This window comes from Mauremys reevesii, linkage group 1 (genome assembly GCF_016161935.1).
Source record: "Mauremys reevesii isolate NIE-2019 linkage group 1, ASM1616193v1, whole genome shotgun sequence".
NCBI classification, from domain to species: domain Eukaryota; kingdom Metazoa; phylum Chordata; order Testudines; family Geoemydidae; genus Mauremys; species Mauremys reevesii.
The window spans coordinates 17,386,894-17,413,564 of NC_052623.1; the positions used below are offsets into that span (position 1 = coordinate 17,386,894).

General features: G+C 54.3%; 1 protein-coding gene across 1 annotated transcript in view; it reads right to left on the reverse strand.

Annotated features, from left to right (window-relative positions):
• ARHGEF17 (Rho guanine nucleotide exchange factor 17) overlaps nt 1–26,671 on the reverse strand; it is a 247,429-nt gene that overhangs the window by 5,178 nt on the left and 215,580 nt on the right. The window contains exons 8-20 of the mRNA XM_039485741.1: nt 22,205–22,314; nt 20,358–20,443; nt 17,796–17,914; nt 14,524–14,737; nt 13,732–13,805; nt 12,227–12,420; nt 10,932–11,182; nt 9,119–9,365; nt 7,290–7,376; nt 6,364–6,431; nt 4,473–4,621; nt 2,793–2,967; nt 1,470–1,727 (exon numbers count right to left, since the gene is read on the reverse strand). Coding sequence (XP_039341675.1) covers nt 1,470–1,727; nt 2,793–2,967; nt 4,473–4,621; nt 6,364–6,431; nt 7,290–7,376; nt 9,119–9,365; nt 10,932–11,182; nt 12,227–12,420; nt 13,732–13,805; nt 14,524–14,737; nt 17,796–17,914; nt 20,358–20,443; nt 22,205–22,314 — 2,032 coding nt within the window. The remainder of the gene's footprint in view (nt 1–1,469; nt 1,728–2,792; nt 2,968–4,472; nt 4,622–6,363; nt 6,432–7,289; nt 7,377–9,118; nt 9,366–10,931; nt 11,183–12,226; nt 12,421–13,731; nt 13,806–14,523; nt 14,738–17,795; nt 17,915–20,357; nt 20,444–22,204; nt 22,315–26,671) is intronic.

Here is a 26,671-nt window from a genome sequence, read left to right on the forward strand (position 1 = left end):
AGCTATCCTCCAGTCATCTGGAACAGAGGCTGATTTAAGTGACAAGTTAGTAGTTCTGCAATTTCACATCTGAGTTCCTTCAGAACTCTTGGGTGAATTTCATCTGGTCCTGGCGGCTGATTACTCTTTAATGTATGGCTTTATTCCAAAACCTCCTCTACTGACACCTCTGTCTGGGACAATTCCTCAGATCTGTCACCTAAAAAGAACGGCTCAAGTGTGGGAATCTCCCTCACCTCCTCTGCAGTGAAGACCGATGCAAAGAATTCATTGAGCTTCTCTGCAACAGCCTTATCTTTCAGTGGCCCACTGACTACTTGGGAGGCTTCCCACTTCTGATGGACTTAATTTATTATTTATTTATTTATTTTGCTGTTAGCTTTTGTGTCTTTTGCTAGCTGCTCTTCCGATTCTTTTCTGGCCTGCCTCATTATCCTTTTACACCTGACTTGCCAGAGTTTAGGCTCCTTTCTGTTTTCTTCAGGAGGACTTGACTTCCAGTTTTTAAAGGATGCCTTTTCGCCTGTAATCGCCTCTTTCACTCTGTTGTTTAGCCATGGTGACATTTTTTGGTTCTTTTAATGTTTTTTTCATTTGGGGTATACATTTAATTTGAGCCTCTATTACGGTGTTTTTTAAACGTTTCCATGCAGCTCGCAGGCATTTCATTTTTGTGACTGTTCCTTTGAATTTCCGTTTAACTAGCCTCCTCATTTTTGTGTATTTCCTCTTTTAGAAGTTAAATGCTACAGTGGTGGGCTTCTTTGGTATTCCCCCTCCAAACAGAGATGTTAAACTGAGGCTGGGTGTCTGCAGTACCATGCCATGCCATAAGGGGGCACACTCAGCACCTGCACCCTGCTGCACGCAGAGACGTCTCCCAAGAGTAGCAGTGAAGCTGCGTCTCTTGGATGATGGAAAAATAGGCTGGACAAAGAACCAGGGAATGAGAGCGGAGTAGTAGCTCTGCTATAGTGAGGGTTGAGACTCGCTTACTGTTTAAAAGATGATTTTCCCAAATGTGCTAAAATCCACATGCCAACTCAGATTGTCTTGAAAATCACTGTGCATTATGGATGTCCGGGGTGGGGTTAGTGGTCCAAATTTGGAGTTATTTGAGCAAGGGGTTCCTGAGATACAGACCCACTAAAAATCGCATGGGACATTTTCATGGTTCCTATAACATTATTTTTGCCCACATCTGGTATTAGAGGGGAACAATCCTGCTTGGGCCCCACGGGGGATGGACTAAGTGGGATTTGATATCCTGGGTATCTGCCCCTGTCCCCAAGTTTTTACCCCTCCAGTAGGCTCGTCCAAAGGCACGACTCCAAGAGTAAGAAACAATTGAAGTGGGAAAATTGGCCCTGGGATTCGATGGTTGGGGGGGGCAGCTGTTGGGTGGAAATTTCAGCCCCTGATGATCTCTGGGTTCTGAGTGTGGGTACAAACCCGCCTGCTGGACCCACCTGGATCCCTCGGCAGTGGAAAGATGATATCAAAGCTGTCGGGCAGTTCGATGGAGGTGAGGAAGCGCACGTGCCCAGTGTGCCCCTGGGACAAACCCACCGGCGTCAGGGGCATCTTCAAGGAGGTGGCATTGGCCGTTATGGAGAGCGTCAGCACCACCCCGGCGCTGGTACCAATCCAGAGCAAGTCCTTGCAAACCAGGAGTGCTGTGATCCGCAAACAGGCAGCCTTGTGCTGGCGGATAATGGCATCCGAACCTGCCAGCGGGACAAGGAGAGGCCGAGGGGTTAAAACACAGGTGAGCTGAAGTACTAAAAGGTCCCTTGCACATGTGACCAAAGGAGGTTATCGGTCAAGCTCTCTGCAGCATCTGTCTCCCATGGGCAATGCACCTTGCTGCAGGGCACCGAGCAGGGATCATCTGGGCCAGGTGGGCATGCCCCACATGATCTCTGTCACATGATAGCATGGGATGGGCAGTGCCAGATCTTGGGTCTTCCTAGCTTTTTGAGTCAGGTGTTTGGGGCAGGGGTGAAGTCGGGGGGGGGGGGCACGAGGCCCCATCCCCTCCATGGCCCTGCTTCTGCCTTTCCTCTTCCCCCCGAGGCCCCGCCCCCCGGCCAAGTTGGAAGCCAGAGCCACGCCAGGGAGGCTCCCTGGGCAGCTCTTACCCGGGCTGGGTTCCAGCTTCCAGCCTGGCCAGGAGACAGGGCCTCAGGGGGGATGAGGAGGGGCAGGGGGCCAGGCCCGTGGTGAAAAGTGGGAGGGCCACGGACCCTAGGCTCCCTCTGTTCCGGCAGCCCTGGTTTGCGGGTGCAGTGATTACACAGCAGCCTGTCCTCGCTGGGAAACCAACATGCGAGTTCTGCTATGGTCCAAAGGGAAGAGAAACAGGATGGTCCTGTGGCCTTTGCTCCCCACGGCTCGCCCCTCAGAACATCGCGCAGTCTCTGCTTGAGACAGGCCTGGCCGGGCCCGGGACAGCACGCGCTGTCGCCCAGGGGGAAGGAGCATGGCTGCTGGCTGAGGCAGCTGGCCCAGTGACTGCCCTTGCTAAGCCTGACTCTAGCCAGCGGCAGCAAACACCAGCTCCCTGGGTGGCCTGCGGAGGGATGACCGATCGGATCCCAAACGCACCCTGCTGGCATCTGCAGACCCCAAAGTGAGCCTTGTTCAGACGCCTCCCCTCGGGCTGCTACTGAACTCTCTGAGCCCCACAACCCGGTCTCTATGGCCCTGGCACAGCAGCTGTGCAGAGGCAGGTCTCCCTTGGTTTCATAGCTCAGTGCCGCAGACAAACCGTTCGAAGGCAATGCCGGTACCTGCTAACATTTTGTGGACCAGGGGCGTGATATCGACTTCCGCCAGCTGCTCGTAGCTTGTGGCGTGGTACAGCCTCACCTGGGCACTGCTCTGGAGCGCGATCCAGATACCTGGGCTGCAGCTCACCATGCAGGTCACGCTGCGGTTGCTGTCCTGCCCGATATGGAACATGTGCTGGGGATGGAGAGGAGAAGTGCGTCCATCGTATTGCTGCCAAAGGATGGGACCCTCCGCACTGGCAGCAGAGCCAACGGGCCACTCTGGTTCTGTGCCGTGCAGCCCTGTGCTTTAGGGATCTGGACTTGCTGGTGAGGAAGTGACTTCTCCTCCTCGTGGATTGTTCCCCTGGCACTTCTCCCTTATTATTATTTGCAGTGCGGTAGCACCCGGAGGGCCCCACTGAGATCAAGGCCCCATTGGGCGAGGTGCTGTACAGACACAGAGCAAGGAGCTTTCACTCTGCAATCTAAATAGATGAGGCCAATGGGGAAACCGAGGCACAGGGAGAGGGAGTGATCTGTAGCAGAGCTGGGATTAGCACCCAGGTCTCCTCACGCCCAGGCCAGTCTCCCGGCCATGGGACCATGCTGCCTTTCACGTCTCTCAGTAAGACACTCGAGCCATTCCATCAGCACAACACCCCCCGAGCCATTCCATCAGCACCCCCCCCCACCCCGAGCCAAGCTAAATATAAGAGGGCCATTGTTCAGGATGCACGAAGAGGAATATACGAATACGCTGCATTTCTGTAGCCTTTTCCATACAAGATGGCAGGCGCTGCACAGACTCCTCAGGGAGGGAGGTAAGCAGCTTTGTCCCAGCTGGGGGGAGAGAGGGTCAGGACAGCACTGTGAAAATTAGACTCCGGTTTTGAATAACTTCATTTTGGGTGCCTGCCCGGAGACACTTTGGGGATGGTTTTCAGAGGTGCCGAGCGCCCTCTTGTGGAAGCCAATAGGTGCTGGCCCCTCGGATATTCGGGCTCTAGGCGTCTCACAGCGGGCACTCAAAGGCAGAAGAAATTCAAAAACCTGGAGGGTTGTGACGTGATCCAGAGACGGTGCCAAGAACAGAACCCAGCTCCCCTGCCACCTGCTTTAACCACAAGGCCACCCTTCCTTGTCTGCTTGCTCCACCTCTAATCTCTTCTACACAGCACTCACCTCAGTGGCGGCTGGTAGGAGGCTGCTGCCCCTGTGCGTTCCTACAGCATCTCCCCCATGGTCACCTATACGTGGAGCTCTGCTGCTCACAGGGGGACCCTGATCCTACACAAGCTCGGCATGTCTGAGGCTGCCACGCTTTACAGATGGAAAGCATGACGCAGACCCAGTGGGATCGGTCACTGCTAGGGGCCCAGACAATGGGGCTTGGCCATGGACTGTCCCAGGGCAGAACACGGCCTTTTGGAAAGTGATGTAGGAATGAACCGAGGGGGGACCCTGGTGGCTAAACGCATCTCGCTGCGAGGGGCTGGAGGTGGCTCTCCTGATCAGAGATCCCGGCTCTGTGCTGTGTGCGCCCTGCACTGAAGGGCCGATCCAAAGCTCACGGAAATCAAGAGGAGTCTTTCCACAGACTCCCTTAGGCCTCAGATTGGGCCCCAAAGCTCATGACCAGCCTCCCGTGCCCCCATGTTTGTTTGAGCCCTCCTGGGGCTAGGGAAAGTGAGCGGGTACCTCCTGCAGCAGTGTGGCCGTGTTGAGGATAACGACTCGGTTCTGACACCCACACCACAGCTTGCCAGCCACCGACACCATCTTAGTGACAGGGCTGCCCGGGGAGCCCAGGGACAGGGACTTGGAGTTCTGAGGGTCCCAGAAATGTCCTGTACAGAGAAAGAAGAAATCAAGAGTTGGGTTCTCCTTAGCTGCCCCCCATGGGTCCCCACAGCACAGCAGCCATGTGGGCCGGTGGACACACATCCTGTGAAACCAGGCATGACATGTGGGTGATGCTTTGAATGCCCTCTAGCTGCCTACTGCCCAGCTGAGACACCTGTATGGCCTCCATGACCACAGCATCTGAGCTCCTCACAGCACCCCTGGGAGGCAGGGCTGTGCTGTTATCCCCATCGTACAGGTGAGAAACCGAGGCGCGGAGAGTTTCGGTGATTTGCCCAATGCCCCACAAAAGTCTGTGGCAGAGCAGGAACTTGAGCCCAGGTCTTCCAAGGTCTAGGTTAGTGCACTACCCGCTGGGCTAGAGCGTGTGCAATGTTCTGGGCCATGCAAACCGCCACCAGCTGGCAGAGAGGGGGTTAAGGACGGTGATGACAGTAACAATGCACATCTCTGTTGTGGCTTCCAGAGGAAGAGCTCAGAGCCCTGATGAGGCTTTGGAGCCATGCCGTGAGGCAAGTCCATGCCATTTACCCCATTGCATGGGGGAACGGAGGCAGAGAGGTTAAGTGACTTGCCCCAGGTCACATAGGAAGCCTGTGGCAGAGCCAAGGAAAGGCCCTTCAGACTAAGGCTACCCGGGCTAACCGCCACAGCCACTCTGCAGCCAAGTCAGCTGGCCAGGCACTTTTAGTGCCCACCAAGTTCAGAACTCCCACCTCCCCCTGGCTGCATCTCAGCCTTCCAGCGACTCCCCCTCACTACAGTGCAAGAGACACAAGTTGCCTGCGGCCAGGAGCCTGCGGCCATAAACCTGCTCTGCAACCTCAAGGATGTCTACTTCTCCTCCCACTATCCCCAGGCATTCCTCTGAGACGTGGATTCTACAGGCTATGAATCCCGCCCTCAGTTATAGCAGTGTCATTCCGGAACGACTCCCCTACAGGCAGCCCGGTCACTCCCGATTCGCGCCAGTATCGCTGGGAGCAGCATCTGACCCTTGGTGTCCAAACCGCGTTAGCTCTGACCCCAGCTCTACAATGGGGGTCTGGGTTATGGTCGACGTGGGCACTGGGTTTACGTGAGGGCAGAGTTTGGCCAGGAATCTCCAATTCCATGAGCCCCGAGCATTGTGAAAATACACCAGGGCTTCTGTCACTGCCAAGGCCACACTAAATGGCGAAGTAATCACACAAGGCTGGGTTCTCCTCTTCCTTACACCAGTCTAACTGCACGAGCTTCAGCGGAGTTACTCCTGATTTACACCAGGCTAAGAAAGAGGAGAATCGGACCCAGATCAGTTAGTGAAAGGGTAGCCTGGCACTTTACACATAGAAGGCCAACATTTTCAAAAGTGCCTGCTAACTCTGGGTGCCCAGAGAGAGCCCATTACCCCTGGGTGCCCCAAATTAGCGGATGCTTCTGAAAACATTGGCTCAAATTGAGGAGCTAATCTAAAGCCACAGAGGACATGATGGTAGCGGTTGGAGAGGGGGATGGGGAATCAGGACTCCTGGGTTCTATGCACCACGTTGCCACTGCCTGACTGTGTGCCCTCAGCTCAGTAACCTCTCTTGTTCCGCTCCCCATCGGCACAGGGGTGCTCTTAATGCTACCTCGTCGCTCAGGGGAGTCGGGAGGCTCAGCCAGCTGCTTGGGAAGCGCTGTGGGACAGCGGCGTGGAAGGCCCCACGTCAGGGCCCAGCTTCATGCTGGGCATCAGACTCACCTGCCTCTCTCTGGTAGACGATGAGTTCTCCGTTCGCCAGGGACACAAAGACCTGGTTATCCAGGTACCTGCCGAGAAGAGAAGCCGGCGCAGTTAGCCTGCGACAGACGTCACCGCAACAGCGCAGCAGCAGCTTCCCTCCAAGGAAGCTGCTCCCAGGGAATCAAGTCTCTCCTGCAAAAGGCTGTTCCCTTGGGGCACTTTGGTCTCTCCTTCCCTCCCCATAGTGCCCCATATCAAGGGCTCTTAACTACCCCCAACCCCAACCTCTAGTTTTTCCTTCAAACATAGCATCCTGTACAGCCCCCGCCCCCCCGCAGCCATCTGCAGCTCCATCTCCCACCCTCCCCACACATCGGCTTCAACTCAGATCCAGGCCCTGATGTACCAGGGACTGCACAAGAAAAGGTCCCTGCCCCAAAGGCCGTACAGTCTGAATAGACAAGCTGACAACGGAAGGCGTGCTAACCTTGCCGGGCAGCTGGGGAAACCGAGGCACAGAGCGAGGCCATGACTGTCTGTGGCAGAACCAGGCACTGACACCAGGTCCCCTCAAGCACCTTTACCACGAGGCCATCTACGCTCTGTATTAGTTACTATCGAGATCATGGGGACACCTAGGACATACCAATTAGACACCCGTGGCTGGCCCATGCCAGCTGATTCGGGCTAAGGGGCTGTTTAGTCGTGGTGTAGATGTTCTGGCTTGGGCTGGAGCCTGGGCCCTAGGACCTTGCAAAGTGGCAGAGTCCCAGAGCTTGGGCTGCAGCCCAAGTGTGAACGTCTACACTGCAGTTAAAGAGCCCCTTAGCCCAAGTCAGCTGGCACGGGCCAGCCGCAGGTGTCTAACTGCAGTGTAGATGTACCCCCAGAGGCCTAGGCAGGGCCCCGGCAGCAGCCGATGCCACGTGCCATGTACCACTTACAGGATGCACATGACGGAGGCCGAGTGCTGCATCTTCATGCTGTTCTTCCGGTTGCGGATGTTGTCTGAGGACTGGTACACATGGATGCTAGAAGACAAAAGGGAGGCAGCTGAGATTCCTCTGCCTTGGCTGATGGAACCGACTCTCTGATCTCGCACAGGCAGAGGGAAACCCGAAGCAGCTCTGGTCACATCAAATCCCAATGCTGGGAAACATGCTTTGTATGTTTGCTCAGCCTCAGTTTCCCTTCCCTTCTCCACTGGCACCAGTGCCAGGGCAGCAAAGCTCGCCCACGGGGCAGCTGGGAATGATGTCATTCACAAGCCTCCCTAGCACTGGCTCGCAGCTCTCTGGAGCATGCAGCACTGGGTGACAATGGAACGCCCTGGCTGGTGTGTGTGTGAGTTCCACCCGTTACAAGGCTTGCCCACAGGGTTAGAACATTAGAACGGCCATACTGGGTTGGACCAATGGCTCATCCAGCCCAGTATCCTGTCTTCCAACAGCAGCCAGGATCAGGTGCCACAGAGGGAATGAACAGAACAGGGTAATTATCAAGTGATCCATCCCCTGTTGACCGGTCCCACCATCACACAGCCAAAGGCTACAGACACCCAGAGCATGGAGTTGAGCCCCTGACCATCTTGACTAATAACCACTGATGGACTGATCCTCCATGAACTCATCTAGTTCTTTTTTGAACCCTGTTATAGTTTTGGCCTTCACAACATCCCCTGGCAATGAGTTCCACAGGTTGACTGTGGTGTGTAAAAAGCGACAAAGAGTCCTGTGGCACCTTATAGACTAAAGCTCATGCTCCAATACGCCTGTTAGTCTATAAGGCGCCACCGGACTCTTTGTTGCTTTTTACAGATCCAGACTAACCCAGCTCCCCCTCTGATGTGTGGAGTGTGTGCGCTGTACTTAGGTGGCCCTCTAGTGGCCGCCACATCAAGGACCCACACAGTGTTTCTCTTCATTCACATGGCAGGCGCCAGAGCGTTTGGAGCTGAAGGGGCTGGTGTGGGTGGGCAGTGCAGTGTCTATGTACGTACGAGGGGCGTGTGCAGGCAGAAGGGTTTGTGTTTATGGGCCAGGACAATGAGCAATGCAGCCGCCAGCTGGCTGGGGAAGACCCTTCAGAAAACCAACTCTTCTGTGATCTCAGCTCCTCAGGGCCTGCAAATGGCCCAGGAAAAGTGTCAGCACAAACCCCTGGGCCACTGACATGAACACAAAAGTGTGAGCCAGCCCCCAGCCCTGGGTGCGGGGCCATGCTTCGGAGAGAGGGTTTTCAGACATTTCCATTCTGCTTCTTCAGGCTTGTGTGTGCATGGATTGTGTGCACACAAATGTGTGTGTGTGGGGTGGGGGAGGAGGCTGCGCATGGAGGGATGGACACACAGTCACAGAGTTTAAAGCCAGAAGGAGCCAGGATTTGATGAGATCCTCCAGGTGCCAACGGGTACAATGCCAATTAAATCAATGCAGTTGCACCTGCTTACACCAGGCCAGTGTTTGGCGCAGCATCTCCACCAGCACTGAGCGGCCGTTCTTTTCTCCTCCTCCCTCCGTTCTCGGGGTTTACCCCAGACAGTACCTGAATCCCCTGCTTCGTCACGCCGTCCCCCCGGTTCCCAGCATGCTAAGCGTCCCCCTGCCAATAACACCCATATTGGCAGCTTCACTCCAGCGCAGCCGTCCATTACAGAGGCTACCAAAGGAAGTCGGCTCTGCAGTGTTTGCGTGCAGGCCGCCAGGATCAGGTGACATCCGCCAAGCAGCCCCCACCCCTTTTCCAATACTCTGCCTGCTCCTAGCTGACCCACCAGCCATCCTCTGTGCCCAGCCACATTGAGCTCTGATACGCCTCAGGATCTATGCTCAGCAGGTCCTCCAAGCTGCCCCTCGTGAAGGACCCTCGGCTTGACCTCCTCATCGCCCGCCCATCCATGGGGCTCTCGCTATTCCTGTTCTGGCTGAAGGTGCTGGAGATGGGAAGGAAGCCTGGGTCTTGCTCCTCCTCCGAGCTGGTGGTTTCAGCTGCCACATCTTTGGAGCTAGGGATCTCTTCATCTGGACAAGGAGAGGTGACAGGAACAAACCAGGATGTTTTAGGATCAGATTCTGATCAGTGTGACTCCGGATTAACGCAGTCATTTCCACCGAACTCAATCTAGTCGACTCCAGTTTAACCCCATCTATTTCAAAGAATTTCTCTTGCACCCATTGCCACGGTGTCTAGGCACCAGATGGCGATACTGTGGGCATACGCTAGTGTTGCTGAGGGCAGAGTTTGACCTGGGATATTTCATACTGTAGCTGAATAGCACAGTGGTTAGGTGCTCTCTGATGGGAGCCCAGGCCAAGTTACATAACAAAAGACATTGGGACTTTCAGAATTTTCTAGTATCTGACATTTCCATGGCACTTTTCATCCTGTAGGAGCAATCCCCAAACCTTCTGCAGAGGGGGACAGATTCTGTTCTCAAATGCACCAACCCAAATTCAGAGTAAATCCATTTACTTAGTGAAGTTACTCTGGATTTATACTGGAAATCAGAATCCAAATCCTGGTCTTACTGCAGTCAGGACACCAAGATTAGCGATATATTAAATATACATGTAAAATATGTCCAGTATCTGTATGAGAGACAAGGTGGGTGAGGTAATACCTTTTATTGGGCCAAATTCTGCGGGTGGGAGGGACAAGCTTTCAAGCTCGAGAGAGCTCTTCCTCAGGTCTGGAGAAGACACTCTGGTTCTGTATAGCTCAAAAACCAGGATCAGAAGCTGGTTCAATCAAATATATGACCTCACCTACCTTGTCTCTCTCATATTCTGGAGCCAACACGGCTACAACAGCACTGAAGACATGGATATTTATTACGTATTAAAAACAACATACAAAGAACATTGTTTAGGTTGCAAAGTCAAGCACTTAAAAGTTAGGAAAATGCCAGATACACAGTTGCCAGTGCAGCCTCATTCTGCCCCTGTGCATCCATCCTGTGCACTGAATCAGGCAGGGATCCTATGGAAAAAAATAGTACTTGATCATCTAATTAAAGACTAGTATCAGAGGGGTAGCCGTGTTAGTCTGGTTCTGTAGAAGCAGCAAAGAATCCTGTTAGTCTATAAGGTGCCACAGGATTCTTTGCTGCTTCTAATTAAAGACTGTATCCTAATGCATACACACAAAGTGGCTGAATAATTCTAACATTTCTGAACTAGCAAGTGCCTGATTTTGCAACCTTAATAACAACCTTTGAACATCATTTTCTTGTATGTCATTTCTTAGAGTCTGTTTTTAAAAGAAAAAAGTGAAAACAAATTCTATTATTTGTGACTGCAACAAGATTTCCCTGAGAAACGCAAGCCAGCGAAGGGAAAAGGTGATTTGATGGTTTATATCTCAGTCAAAGCTGAATGGATTTTCGTGGGACAAAGAAAAGGCACCCCTCTAGTCTGAGGGCTTTTCCCTTGCTGAATATCAAAGGCCTGATGCAATTAATGATGGTGCGAGAGCTTCTCTAAGAAAAGGTGTCAAGAATCCTTTATAATGGAAAGTGTTAGCGTCACTACCAGCTCCCCCATAATAGCAGGGCTCAGTCATTACTGGCCTAAGAGTTGATGACTCACTTCCAAAGCTGGAGGAGATGGTGGAGTGGCTGGCCTGGCTCTGGAGTGTGCCTGACGGGCTTGGAGAGGACTCATCGTCTGTATCATCGCTGTCAAAAGGCATCAGCTCCCTGTTGGCGCTGTCCATGGGCTCGGAGAGCTCTATTGAGGAGCCGGAGATGGAGATATGTAGGCACGGCTGCGGCCCAGAGTCATCCAGCGCCGAGGGAGCCGGCTCAGAGGTTGGACTCACCAGGGACTCAGGACGCTCCCTGTTATTAGAGTGACACACGGATGTAAAACCAGGAGCACATTCACGTGGGCAAACCCTGCGCCATACAGGATGGGGCATGGCTACAGGAAGGGACCCAGTCTGGGGTGACTACATTGCTCACAAGTGGCTAAGCTACCGATGAGATACGTAAGCGAATGGCTAGTGGAATCAGACCCTGCAGGCCTGGGCTGTAGTCCTAGTTCTGCTAAGGACTCATCCTGTGCATTGGGAAAGCCACGGTGCCTCAGTTTACCCATCTTTAAAATGGGGATAAGAAGGCTCACCTGCCTAAGAGGGGGTGCTGTAAGGATTAAATCCCAAATGCTTCTATTATATGCCACATATTGCAGAAAATCTACACTGGCGCTTCAGTAACAACCGATGTCTGCTATCCCCCTCTGCCGAGAAGGCCAGATGCCTTATTGCCTTGGGCAGGAGACAACCAGGACTCTCAAAATGTTTCAAATCGCCATAAAAGCTCCCAAGCGGCATGTTCGTAAAGCACGGTGCTGTAGGTTGAAAGGCAAGTCCTGCCAGCCCCTGGAAGAGATCTTATGGACCTCTACACCCGCGGCCGACCCGGGCTGGCTGACCTGGGCTCGCGGGGCTGCAGGGGTGTAAAGCTGCAGCGGAGACGTCCGGGCTCTGGGACCCTTGAACTATCTGAATGCCTCATGTCTCGGATGCGTTTATCTTGTGAGTATCACTGGACAGCCGGGGATCCAGGGCTTGGAGAGACTAAGGCCTGGGTTTTAACAGACATTCAACTTCCATTAAAACAAGAAGTCTGAGGCAGAGAAGAGCCTGAAAGCTGCTCTCCCGAGTCCCAGGCCAGCACCTGACCACTGGGCCAGCCTGCCTCTCCCCACAGCTACCCTAGGAACCTCCTCAGTGGTGTCCCTGACCATTGCCTGGCCTGGACCCCTTCGCCTCCCGGGCAGACACCCAGCGCTCAGCCTGCTCCTGCGGTGCTGGGGCCCCGCGTCCATCCCCGCATCAGTCCCTGTTTCCTTCCAGCCCCGGATGCGCTGGCATCTCGTACCTGAAGCTCCTCTTGAGCCCCGGCACGGCGGCGATGCAGAGGATCCTGGCCGAGCACACAGCTATGCAGGCCTCCACCGTGGGCTCCTTCTTGATGCTGAGGAGGCAGACCTGCCCCACGTAGCCGTCGCTGTTACACACCCACACCTCGTAGGTGTTCTCGGGGCTGCTGTGACTGGGAGAAGCACAAGAGAACTGGAAGGGGGCAAAAGACAAGGAAGTTTCAGGTCATTTTTATATTGTACGGAAAGGCCTTCACAATGAATGTCTCAAAGCAGCCAGGCCGGGGGGCGGAGGGGGGAAGGAGGGCACAGGACAGAGGCGGTGCTCTGTCTCTTGGTTTGAATAAAACCAGTTTCCTTTTCAATAGTACTGGTCATCCCAAATGATACACAGGTGTCACCGCTGGCATGCAGCCACCTCTGGGGTGGAACATGGCAGCGGCTTAACTGCTCACTAAAACACCACTCAATGGTTTAAGACAGGAGGTGAAGAAGACAGTCCCGAGCCCTGCAGACAGGCATCCACAACACAAAGCAACACAAAGCAAGCGCAGTCACAGCTGGCACAGCAGGGCAGGACCAGGGGCTTTAAAACAGCTGGCAGGGTGGCGAGGGCATGTGTGGCCTGCCGTCGGCTGTCCTGCATCTGCCCTGTGCAGACAGGGCTGTCGGACCAGCACTAGGGTCCCATGAAGAAAGAACAGTCCCTGCCGCTCTGCACCTGCAGCCAGCGACGCACCCCACCCACCAGGGCAGGGGTGACCTGTATTACGGAAGGGGTGTGGGTTTCTGGCTGGGTAAGAGACGTAAGGGCCTGTTCTCATCTGCCTGCAGGAACTGCATGAAGCTGGGGCCTGACGTGACCTTTGAGTTCCCACAGGAACATGCCACTGCAGATCAAGGCCAGTGGGTGTTGGCTTTTGTCTCTGGAAACAACACAGAGCGCTAGGGGCTGCACTGGTCCCCACAACAAGCGGCATCTTGCTCTCAGGCATCAGGTGGAGAGGGGAGGGTGGGGGAAATAGGGATCAGGTATAGTAGAGACTAAGGGTACGTCTACACTACCCGCCGGATCGGCGGGTAGCCATCGATCTATCAGGGATCGATTTATCGCGTGTAGTGTAGACGCGATGAATCGATCCCCGATTGCTCTCCCGTTGACTGCTGAACTCCAGCTTGGCGAGAGGCGGAAGTAAAGTCGACAGGGGAGTGGCGGCAGTCGACCCCGTGCCATGAGGACGCGAGCTAAGTCGAACGCTGATACGTCGAGTTCAGCTACGCCACACCAATACCCCCGCTCTAAAGAGTCTCAGACTCTGGGGTTTGAAATCCCAATCTGGATTCAGATCCTGGACACCCCAAAGTTCAGATGTGGGGCGTGGTTCAGGCTCATCTCTAATACGCACTGTGTCAATGCTACACCGGAGGTGTTGGAAGGAGCTCGGGGACAAGGGGAAGGGAACTGAGCTAACTCTGTGGGTCTCATTATAAAAGGCCAACGTACTTGCATCCCACTGCGTGTCTTCATAATCGGGATCGCCTTCAGGAATTCCGGGTCCAGGCAGTTCTTGTGAGAAGCTGGAGACAGGAAAAGAAAGACAAGAAAAGCTAGGTCGGCGAGTCTGTAGCTATAGCAGTCAATAGCAATAACTGCAAACAGCAGCAAACGCCCCCGGCCAGAAGGCTTTGCACACCACAGAGACAGGGACCACAGCACCCACCACTGAAATGCAGCCACCTGCGGGGTGGAACGCCGTACAACACCACCGGGCAATGTGTTAGTGCAGGACGTGGAAAATACTGTGTTCAACTGAAACTGCAGATGGGCCGGGCAGCATGTCCGTGATCAAAGTGGAATTTGGCTAAATCCTGCATCTTGGCAAGGGGTTAGATTAGATGACCCTCGCAATCTCGTCTTACCCTGTGGTTCTATGATTCTAAGGCACAAAGGATAACACCCGCTTTCTGGGCAAAACATGTCTTGGGATCTTTCAATGACCGGTCAATTTCATTTAGCACCTCCCCACACCACAGTAGGGCTTTGATTTCATAGACACAGAAGGGAGGGTGCCACCTGATAGATTATCAGTGGAACTTTCTGCCGCAGCTGGGGTTTTCCTTGGCCGTCTCCCAGCCCAGAAGTGACCTAGCCAGCCCCTCCTAGCCAAGGAAGGACTGATTCTCAGGGATAATACCCTGTCTGGAGCCCTGAGAACAACTCCCGCTGGTATCAATGGGAATCTTCCCTCGGCATTTAGTGGGGATCACATCGGACCCCGTTTGCAGAGCTAGTTACCCAGTTTCTTCTTGGCGTCCTCAAAGGCCTGTTCAAAACTGTGCCGCGCGTCCGGGTTGGGGAACTCGAAGATGAAGGACTCGGTGCCGTCGGCTTTGGTGGTGGTGAGCTCCATTTTGTTGGGCGGGAAGGACATGGTGAAGGAGAGGGACTGCTTCTCCGCCAGCTCTCGGTGTATGGCGGCCATCAGGTCTTTGATGACGTCATCCAGGCTCTGGGGACGCACACAGGAACAGGAAGAGCATTTTTAATCCGGAGGGGAAGCGTGCTTCAGGGAGGAAGGATGGTCTTGCGGTTAAGGCGGTGGATGGGGACCTGGAAGATGAGGGTTTAACTCCCAGCTCTGCCACAGGTTCCCTGTGGGATCTTGAGCACGTCACGTAGCCTTTCTGTCCCTGAAGTCCCCATGTGTAAATGAGGATGACAGAGCTCCTTTCCTGACCCTATAGGGTGTCACTCTTTGGGCAGGGACCGCCATTCACTGCTCATCCACAGCTGATGGGGAGATTGGGGGCCGACTGTGAAGGGCCTTGGAAGTGAAGACAAGGTGCTTGCGTTCGATGTGACACAGAAAGGGGAGCCCGTGGAGGGGGCAAAGCGACGGGCGAAGGAAATGCAGCAGCAGCATTCTGAGGGGCTATGAGGGGACGGGATCACATTCCTCCAGGCCAGAGAGAAGGATGCTGCGGTAATCGAGGCGCCAAATTCAGTGTCAGAACCTGGGGACTGCCACGCTGCCCCTAGCAGCACCAGCCCTCCCCGGGAACCAGAGTCCGATTGGTTCTAACCAGCGATGAGCTGCCAAAATCTTAACAACCGGTTTCCTATAAAAAGTTCTGATTTAAGGGGGGGAGTGGGGGAGACATACCATGGGGCTGGGGGCCCCTGCAGGGCCTGGGGCAAATTGCCCCATTTGCCCCCTCCCTTCCCTTCTGGCCAGCCCTGGAGCTTGCAGCAGGACCCCCCAACCTTGCCGGGCCACTCAAAAAGCGGCAGCAGGACGGATGACTCCAGAGCTCAGCTGAGCTGCCCAGCTGCTGGCCATGCTGTGGCTCTCCGGGCTGGGGGAAGCAGGGGAGGGCCCAGGGGAGACATCCTCGTGGGGCCACTTGCCCCTGGAGCTTGCAACAGGACCCCCCCCACACCTTGCCGGGACTCTCAAAAAGCGGCAGCTGGACGACTCCTGAGCTGAGCTGAGCTGCCCAGCTGGTGCTGGGGGCTGGCCACACTGCAGCTGGGGGGAAGTGAGGGAGGGGCCGGGGAACCTCAGCCTCCCCAGCTGGGAATCCTGGGAGCAACAGGATGGTCCGGCCAGCGGACCGGAGTTCTTTGCCCACCTCCTGGCCCTTTAACAACCGGTTCTCCACGGAGGTCTAATTTTAGCAACCGGTTCTTGGGAACCTGTGGGAACCTGCTCCAGCTCACCACGGGTTCTAACGAGGGTGAATATAAAAGGGGGCTAACGTGCCGCAGTGGCTGGCGTTCAAGGGGCAGTCACTTGTCATCAGAGTGGTGACGAAGAAGCTGCCTCTGACAGCTGGAGTGTGGAGCAAAGTCTACAAAAATAAGCAGTTCTAAATGGGCAGAGGATGGCAGATTTGAGTGCGATTTGGCTTGGGGGGGGGGAGTTCAGCTTCCAGGGTCTCAACCAGGGCCAGGGGCAGGTTCTGATCTGATGGGGCCACAATCTCATGAACACACCCACACACCCACACACACACACCCACACACCCCTTCTTGTTGTGGGATAGGAGCAGTCGCCGGTGGTAGAGATAATACAGCCCTGGTCTGGACTGGGGTCTCTATGCACCGTTACCATGACACAGGTCATGGACACAGGACCGGAAGGGATCTCAAATTGAGTCCCCTCTTATGGCAGACAACCCCATCGTAATTCTAATCCTCATACTCATCCTTAATGCTGACCTAGGACACATAAACGGGGCGTGTGGCCTTTATTTGCTTCTCTCTGATGGATAAAGAAAGAGGCTCAAAAGATTTAGGTTTTAACCCAAAAGGGCTTTTGTTTTTGCTTGTTTCTTACATTGGTGAGAGCACCCACCTCAAGTCTTGTCTTTCCCGTTTTTGCTGCAAGTCTCCTTGGAGAAGCAAGAGAACAGGAGCAGGAATTTTCTAAACCACTAACAGAGGGCTGGGGCAGGGGGCGTGTGGCTGGATCATTAAGAACGAGGGCTTTTCTCCCCACTGTTTGTCAGGTGTCCAGGTTAAACAAGCCACAAAAAGGGCCAGATCCCTCGCTGGTGTAAATCAGCGTCGCTCCATCAAAATCAAGGGAACTGCGCTGATTTCTTCCCGCCTCAGCTGCTGAGGTTTCACGTCAGAGCCTGCTCATTCCCCAGGCAGACAAAGGGAGAATAGAGTAGACAAGACCTTAGTTACTAATCTCATAAAACGAACAAGGGAAAAATATCTATCGGGGAGGTTACAAACCCCAATCCCTGCGGGCCACCGGATTGTGTTAAATGGACCCTCGCGATTAAAGCCATCTAGGCAGCTCTATACAGGCTGGTGTCTAGTTTCTTTCATGGGAGGGTCAGTCTGCTAACACTGCTCAATGAGTTGCTTGTGAGTTGTGTATGTGCCCAGACACTATAAGCTACAGCCTTTTACCCTCGCTTATGCTGATTTACCATGCTTTATGAGTATTCCTAATACAACCAATGGGAACACCCAGGCAGTATGGGTAGAGATCAGACTGGATGATCACAATGGTCCCTGCTAGCTTTTAAATCCATCCTGCAGCAATGCCCCCTCCCCCTGGCATAGCAGAATCCCACCTGGCCCCTTTCCTGCACAGCCCATTAACCCTGCCCCTCCTTGGCCTGGGACAGCCCCTGGGCTGCAGGTGCTGGCAGGGTAGAGGGGGTGAGGGACTCTGCTTAGATCCCCTTTAACCACAAACGCTGCCTGCCGAGCGCAGCCGAGGAAGGAGGCTGCAGCACTTGGCAAAGCAGCTGCTGGGAAGGTTTATAGAAATATACGGTGGGATGGGAGCTCAGCACTGCATGGCTTGAAGCTGGGGGAGATGGAGAGAGCCCTTGTAGGGGGATCAGGTCTGGCCCTCTGCTGAGGACCTCTCTGAAAAACGTTGGGTGCGATCTTGTCCAAGGAGCAGTATTTCCAGGGTGCCCAAGGATGGGTCGTCTCGGGCTCTGCAGTGGCTGGACAGGGCTGATTCCATCTGAGCTTGGGAGATGATTTAAACCGGAGCCCCCAGCCCCCGGCTGCCCCCACGAGGAGCCCATCCTCACCTGGTGGGGGAAGCTGAGGGTCTCGGAGAGCTTGCTGACTTGGCCCAGCGTGCTCAGGTCCTCGTCCAGGCGGCAGATCGTCTTCTGGATGCTCTCGCGGTTGGTGGACTGGGAAGCCCCTGTGGGTCAAACAGAGTGACAGGGCACATCAGGAAGCAGCTGGGCTGAGAATCCCCCCTGGATTCTCTACTGCCACATACAAACCGAGCCTCACCTGGGTCTCACTCCAGCTCCCCTCCTGTTCTCCAGCTGCTGGTACTGTAAGGGTCAGATGAGACCCCCTCCCCCACTGACTGCTAGGCTACCAAGAACTTCTGTACAGCTGATCTTGGACCCAGCCTTGTCTGGCCTCAGGGTACAACCCCCTTTCTCTAGCTCTCCTGTCCCCCTGCTGCATCTCAGCCCCCAACCCCATTCTAGGGATCTTCTGGGGCTGTCCTGCTCTGGGGGGCTGGGACTGGGACATGCTCTTCCAACCCCTCAGAGGTGCCTCCCGTGCTAAGCCGTTGAAATTCACCCCAGTGCAAAGGCCCACTTAGACTGCTGGCTTATCCAAGAGCTGGGGGACAGCATGCCTGCATCACGAATAGCAGCTGGAAATGCAGGCCCCAGGGGCTTGTTCAGCCTGTCAGCTGATGGTGCACAAACCCTGTGCTGGCCTGCACATGGGTGAATTTAACCCAGAGAGGCTAGGCCATTACTGCTCACGGATCCCCTGTGCCAGGGCACTCCAGGGTGGTGAAGCCACCCCGGAAGGGCTGCTGTGATGGGCATCAGGCAGCTCGACTCCTCCTCCATGTTCTCCCCCATGCTCAGCGTCTGCAGAACATTGCTGCACACAGCAGCCAGCTGGCTCTGCTCAGCGTGAGGGCTGGGTTCCCATGCACAGAGTGATTCCCACGCGGCAGGGCCCTGGCTAGAGTCATCAGGGCCCACGGCTCGGTGAGTCATCCCCGAGTGAGGCAGCCTCCTCCCAGCTGCCCTGGGCCGGCTTGCAGCGCTGGTCCCCGGATGCTGGAGCTTTGGGGCTTCCTGAGGGAAACTGAGGCGGGAGCCGAAGCCTCCTCTGACGCCAAGGGATTAATGTGTTTACACCATCAGGAGCCCTGGCCAAGGGAGGGCCAGGCACTCCCCTAATCCTCCCACCCACCCACTCTGGGGAGGAGACAGTCACTAGGGCTGCAGCAGCCACTAAGCAATTACACAGGGGGAAGGCCTGGGGAGCAACTCCGCTCCCACCCCGTGGCCTGGGTTGGGGAGGACTGTCCCCCAACAGCCAGCTGAGTTACTGGGCACTGGCGAGAGGCCTGGGGCCTTGAGGCACAAATACCTGTGATTGTTTTCATGAGGCTCGAAGGGGGATATAGGGCCAGATTCTCGGACGCCTCCCCCCATCTCCCCAGGGCCCTGGCGAGGATGGGAGGGGCTGGAGTGCTGTGTGCTCTGGCTACTTGGGGTTGGTGGATAGCTGAGCGCTGGAGCAGCCTCCAGGGTCTGCATCAGCTCCAGGAACTGCTCAGAATGTGGCTGGTGCACAGGTGTCTCCTTCGGCCTCCGCTGCCTGGCCTGGGCCTTCTGGGAGACCCTGGCCCACAGCCTGTTATACAGGCTGGAACACAGTGGTCACTCTGCACTTGCCTGTGCTGGGTAGGAGGACAGGAGCCCTGACACATGCATGAATCGCAGAAATAACCGATGGAAAAGACTTGTTAGGCCACCTGCTCTGTCCTCTGCTGACATTTCTGATACCTAGAGATGCTATAACAGACATTCCCAATGGCATATTTTCTACTGCTTTCTGCCGTCCAATATGAAATGCGCTGACTGGTTCAGTTATTTTGTATGCATCTATTACTAAGGAACAGATATAGTAACATGCCCTGTGTTGCTAGGCTGCAAACCACAGCTACTGGGAGCTTCACAGCAATGGAATTCTGATCCTCCTGCCTGGAAAGCACAGGAATTTGGCACTTGAGCTAAAGAAGAATCTCCACTAGCTGCTGGCAGTAGAGGGCTTATGACACGCCGTCAAGAAGTTCTGAGTCTAAACAGCCGAGGGCAGTGGTGCACATAGGTATTTAACTCAATAACTGAGTGAGTCATTGTCTGCAAATCCCTATAAGAATACTGAAGTGTGGTACAAATAAGAGCCCAACACTCTAGTAGAAGTTGCATCTCTGGAGCTATATGGGGCTTGGTCCCTATAGTATTGGGGGGGGGGGAGATAAGAGGGCTTGTTTCTCAGGTATTTAAATGTTCATGTTATTAAAGACTATTGGAAAACAGCTGAGCACAGCACAGTGCAAACAAATCTGTCCCTGTAACGATTTTGTCAAACACAGCACTAATACAGCACTGTACATTGGGGAGCTGCTATCACTCAGCATGGACAGAATAGATGGGGAACCCTTTGCTGCTGAGCCAGGTTAACAGGCAGCCAACGTTCCTGAGGGTGTCTTTTCTTCCGTCTGCGCAACACTAAGCATACCACGGCTTTGATCCTGACTGGGGCTTCCGGGCGCTACTGTAATACAAACGATGGCTAATAACGTCAGTACAGACCTTTCACAATGTCGACATCCTCCAGGGGCAGTTTCCAGAGCAGTTTGTACTTGCTGGCTATGTCTATAACACTGGCGGCCGTGTAACTGGAAAAGAAAAAACAGGCATCAATTCCCAGACCGCAGTCCTGAATGAGACCACTAGGTGGCGAGGGTGGCAAGTTGAAGCCAGGCTCAACACAGGAACTGATCAGGGGCCTAAAACCAGCTCCAGCAGCTGGGCTGTCTTGGCAGGATGAGCCCGATCTCTTTTCTCATGCTCAGCACTTGGGGAAGTTTGGGTCACATCCCTGCCTGCTCACGGGGGCACAGCGCACAGGCCTGGCATGCTGCTGTGGGTAGGCAGGTGTTCGGAGTCTGGCTCCCAGGGTTTACTACCAGGATGGGGAACAAGGCTGGCTTTGGCTTTAGCATTTCGGGGGGGTCCCAGCCGAGTTATTCCTCAGCCCCCACCCATACCTCCCACAAGTCCCGTTGACCTGCTATGCCTCAGCGCGGCGGGCAGAGCGCCCAGGGAGCCCAAACGCCCCCTTTCTATTTCGGGATGGGCGCGGATCCCCACTGGGGCCAGACGGCCAGCTGTGGGGAGGGCTGGGAATGAAAGGGGGAAGAGAATGGAAGCCAGAGGGAAACAGTGAGGAGGAAGGGAAACTGACATCCCTGGCTGGGCCGATAGGGACCAATCCTGCGTGGCACTGAGTGTTCTCAACGCACAATGAAGTCTGTGGGTCTGATCCCCCACCTACAGATGTGTGTACGTGGGGGGGTTGTTGCAACAGCCCCTGGCACCCACAGAGGGGGATTCTCGCTGGGGCTCTGCTGGGGGACTCCAGAGGAATCCCCCATCCCCAGGGCAGGCTAACCAGAATGTCTGGGTCCCACCCCCTCTCCAGCCACCCTGGCCCACTTTCTGGCCTGTGCCAGCCAGCTGCAGCCCCTCCAGCAGAGCAGTGACTCTGAAGGGCTGGGCCATTGTACCCCTGCCCTGGGCAAACTTGCCATCACTGAAGGCCGGGGCGTTGTGATGGAGCTCAGTCCCTCGCAGGATTGGGCCTGTCCAGCATGTTTAAAGACAGTCTGTGCTGGGGAAGGGTGCGTGTGCAGTTTACCTGCCCTGCTCCAAATAAATCAGTGAGTGGGGGCTGGAGTGGGCAAGTGGCTCAGATGACTTTGGACAGTACATGGGGACCTGCTGCCCCACTGGAGCCAATGGTACCCACAGAACATGGCCCATAGGGCAGTTCTCCACTGGGGTCCTTCAGTCTGGACAGCGTTTGGATTCTTATAAAGAGACAATCCAAGCTGGATCAGAACCAGCCCAGGGGATCGAGCTTGGCAGAGGAAACACCACGCCCCACAGGTGCTGGTCCCAAACTGCCTGCCACTCAGGAGAGGGCCCTGGGGCTCCCTCGGGGAGGTGCCTGCCCATTGTATGACGGGATCGGCAGGATTCCCAAGCTGCGAGAGGGAAGATGGGAGGGTGGTGGTGGTGGTGGGACAGGTTAGTTCCTTTCGCCCCCCACCCCCTGTCTTATCTGGTTCTGAGGGTCGTTCGCTTTTGATCACTGACAGCTGGATTCAGAGCCATGTGAAACGGGGCCATGTGGATCAGCAGAGGAGTAGCCAGAACCTCCCTGTGTTTGGGCCATGCCCCTGCACCCCCTGGGCTTGGGTCCGGATCGACCCCCCAGAATTCAGAGCAGAAGCTCAAACTGCTCAGGGATGGTTGGGATGGTGTGAAAGCAGCTAACTCTGGGTGTGTGCACGTGGCCCCCATCACCGCGGTGGCAGGCAGCGGCGCTGGGCGAGCCCTGACCCTCTCTCCAGGCCGGCAGCTGTTTTACTCACAGGCTCATGGAGCTGCGGCGCAGGGACCCCGACTTGCGCTTCAGGGTGGTGCACACCAGCAGGTCCGTGAAGAGGAAGAGCGAGCGGTCCTTCTTCCCACCCACCGCCTTCTGCATGGCAACAAGGGGGGAATTAACCTTTCCCTCCCAAAACCCAGGAGACGGCCACACAAAGGAAAAACAGCAGCACGTTTAAAGGCAAAACAGGTTCTGGCTCATACAGCATCAACGTGAAGGATCTGGGGATGAGAGGACGACTCTGACCCCCATTCCCTGCCTGATGGACACCGGACTGCAGAGATAGAGGCTAGAGACATTTTTTAATGGCTTGTCCATGAGTGAGCCAAGCTCAGATTTGTTTGCCCGACAAGACAAGATGGTTGCCCCAATATTGCTTTTTGCAGCCAAGATGACATTTAAAATTCATTTATTATGGGACAAATCTCGAGCTCACTTTCTGCTCAGCCCTTATTTCAGGCTCAGCCCCCAGGGACGGCGGTGGGAAGTTAGCTGGAGTAAGAACCTCTGGATCTGGCGAGCCCTTATTAATAAAGAGCCACCTTTTGTAGGCACCGGACTGACGCTGCCAGGCTTGTGTCCTGTGTATGTTATGTTTCCTGAGGGCCAGGATAAGCTGCTGGGCTGATCTGAGTATAAAAGTCCCAGGTGCACTGACTGTTCAGCACATCCTGCCTGAAGCTAAAACCGAATGAGCCGCCTGCCTCAGTTTCCTCATACCTGCTGCTCTCTAGAAGTTGCAACCCACGTGCCAGGTTCAGAATTAGCCAGGACAGGGACCAAATAGTCAGCCTCAGTCTGACTGCAGCAGAGTAGCTGGCTAGGCTTGCAAACTGTCCATTTGCAAAGGAACTGGAAGAGGCCAACTTATTTATGCACTTCAGGTCAGACACGCTGCTCCGTTAATCCAGAAGTCCTGGCTCTCAGCAATAGCCGCTGCACCTTGGTGCCTTACTAGCCTTGCGTGGAAGCCGGCAATACAGGCTCAGAGAATTGAATCAAGGCTGGAAAGACGCCATCTCAGTACAGTAGCGTGTGATCAGCACATCAGCAGGGCTGCACAGCACAGTCTGCAGGGTTTGCCGAGTGCAGCCTCACAGAGCGGAGGAGAGTGGAGAGGGGCAGCCTAATCTAGCACGAAGGGCAGGTGGAAGCAAGGACCACCAGTCGGAAGATGGGCAGACCCTGTCTGAATAAGCAGCCCTGCTCGTCATGACCCGAAGCGCGTTCATGGTGCTTTGGAGCCGAGCTGGGTGACAGCACATCACTGCAGGCCCCTGACAGATGGGATCCACAGGGGAGCACACGCTGTGTTACTGAGTAAGCGTATGGCTGCAGCTCCTGATCCTTAGGCTGCACAGGGCAGGTGCTGCTGACCTATGGAGAACAGTCTTCTACACCAAGCGCCCTAACCACTGCAATAACCTACTGGAAGATGCATCTAATGTCTGAGGCCATTACTCCCATTTACAAGCTCTTGGGCAGAGGCCATGTCTTCCCTGTGTTTGTACAGCACCTAGCACAACAGGGCTCCGATCCAGATGGGGGGCTGAGTGATCCGGAGTAACACAAAGAAATAACCACAGTAGGACCACAGAGTCATCCTAGAGATGGGTGATGGGAAGGACCATTTACTGTAAGTCAGCTAGCCCATCCCACCTCCAATGCATGCTCGTCCTACGGCCTCTTGTTCAGAGCTAGTCAAATGATCAGACACCACCGCAAATTGCCTTCAGTTTGCTGGCATCTGTGGGGTCATCATGAGTCTTTGGATGGTCGCCAGGCATTGCCGAAAACCTTGGCAAATCCTGACAGTTCCTCTGATCACAGCACAAATTAGTATTGTTGGAAGATTTCGCTGAGATTTGTGACTTGTTCTACTGCTTAAAAAATGCCGGTTGTTCTGTTGGGGACAACGCAGAAATAATATCATGTGACTTAAGCAACTAATAAGACTCTACCAATGGCAGCAACGTATTAAATTAACGGTTCATGTACAACTTAATGGCCAAAATTGGTTTGCAAAATCTACTTGGCATCTGTGACTAACAAGGAGCGGAATTAACCTGGGAGCAACTCGTGAAGGGTAAAACAGTGCTGAATCAACGGCTAGTATTGTGTGCACTGAGTGGTCTGAACTCTCCTCTTGACCATTCTCTCTCTGCTTTTGACTAGTTTCTTATCCCACTTACCCACGGCAACAAACCTTTTTCATTATGTTGAATAACCTGTGTCATTCCTGCTTGCCCCGCCTGTGGTTCCTCCCAGATTTCTGGGGCTGAGCTCCCAGGATGGGGCCTGAGAACCCTGTCGGTACAGCCCCCCCACGCTCTCTCTCCTAGGCAAATCCAAGTGACGGTTGGTCCGAGCGGGGGGAGCCGGGCTAGCGCTTCTGGTGAAAATGGGCCTATGTATGTTGATCAGCACTGGCAGGCTGGTGCTGTGTTGCCATGGAAACAGCCCACGGACTACTTGACTGGGAAATGCAGAAGCAGGCTTGCCTTTCTCTTGTTTGAAAAACCCCTGGGTTTCATTGCATAAGGGCGAGAAGGAGGCAGCGAACGTGCCTGTTCTGAAAGCGGCCGCGTGCGCTAGATGAATGAAGGTTTCTCTCTGTGGTTTTGTAGCACTTTAAATAGACCACACTCCCCCACCGCAACTGGAGTCAGAGAATGACAGGAATCTGGGGACAAAACTTCTCTCTAGCTCTTCCAGCCTATCCCTAAGCGCCAACTCCGTTGGTGCTCTGAAGCTGGAGCACCCGCAGGGAAAAATAAGTGGGTGCTCAGCACCCACCCGCTCCCCACACCCTGCTCACCTCTGCCCCGCCTCCTCCCCTGAGCACGCCGCGTGCCTCCCGCCTTAGCTCCCAGCGCTTGCGCCGCGAAACAGCTGTTTCGTGCAGCTGGGAGGGAGGGGGGAGGAGGGGGAACGCAGCACGCTTGGGGAAGAGGCAGGGCCGGGATTTGGGGAAGGGGTTGGAATTGGGGCGGGGCAGGGAAAGGGTGGAGTCAGGGCAGAGGCGGGGGGGGGGGGGGGCGCAAGCACCCACCAGCGCCCAGGAAATTTGGCGCCTATGAGCCCACCCCACCTGCGTAGGTCTTTATGGTATAATTTATAGATTCAAAGAGGGTAATGCCAGAAGGGATCGTCAGATCATCTACATCCGACCTCCTGTATATCACAGGCCGTTACATGTCACCCAGTTTCTCCTATACTGAGTCCAATGATTTGTGTTTGGCCGACGCATCTCTTCCAGAATGGTAGCCATTCCTTCAAGTGCCTTGTCCGATTGAACTCCAAGTATCTCAAGTGGTGCAACTTTAACCACTTTCCTTGGGACACCAGTCCAGAGTCATAGTGTCCTGGAGTATCTTGGAGGGGTTTAAATTAAGACAGAGTGCCCCATGGGGAACTAATCCACAAAAAATCCCTTAAGGTTCCATTTATAAGTGTTCTATAAAGGGTTAATAAATGGTCAATCAGTGTTCTAAGCATGTGACAGACACGAGTGGTATGCGTTATGAATGGCTAGAAGGGGCTATAGATGGCCATAAGTCATGGTTACAAGAACCAAATGACCTATTGATTCATGGATTTGAAAGCCATAAGGGATCATCTAATCTGACATAACGCTGGCCAGAGAAAGTCACACAGTAATTTCGACATCATGCCCACAACTTCTGTTTAAGCTACGGTACCTCTTTAAAAAAGACATCCAGTCTGGATTGAAAGACTTTCCACCCTTCCAAGGGTTAATCATCCACACTGCTAAACATCTGCACCAGGTTGGACCTAATAACAATCTAAAACAACTGATTAACCGTTTATTAACATGTCTATTAACCCTCTATAAACAGAACTCCCACATAAAGTATGATTTTTTTTGCATGGATGATGTGGTTTTACTTGCTGAGAAGGACGCTGTTAGAAAAATCAGTGCACAATCGAACCCCCGTTAAAATCAATGGGAATCTCTTCTCTGACTTACACGGAATTTGGCCCAGGCCCCCAGTGTTCTTTCTGCCTTCTAGAAGCTTAGAATGCTTGAAACTTCTTTTCATATTCCATTCCACCTGCCCGTCCCAGTTCTCACGCTGGGCCCCGGCACCTACCTACCTGAACGCCACCCATCACACAATAAACTGGCACCTATAAACAGTGCTGCCAGCATCACTTGGCAGCAGAGAGGCAGGATGGTGCAGGAGTTAGGGCATTCACCTAGGCCTTGAGAAAGACCTAGGTCCAATTCCCTGCTCTGCCACAGGCTTCCAGGGTGACCTTGGGCAAGTCTCTGTGTCACAGGTGGCTATCTGTAAAATGGGACCAATTGCACAGCCCTACCTCACAGGGGTCTCCTGATGCTAAATAGATTGTGAGGTGCTTAGCTACTGTGGTGATGGGGCCCATAGCTGTACCTTTGATAGATTCAGTCCTCTCCCTCTCCTCT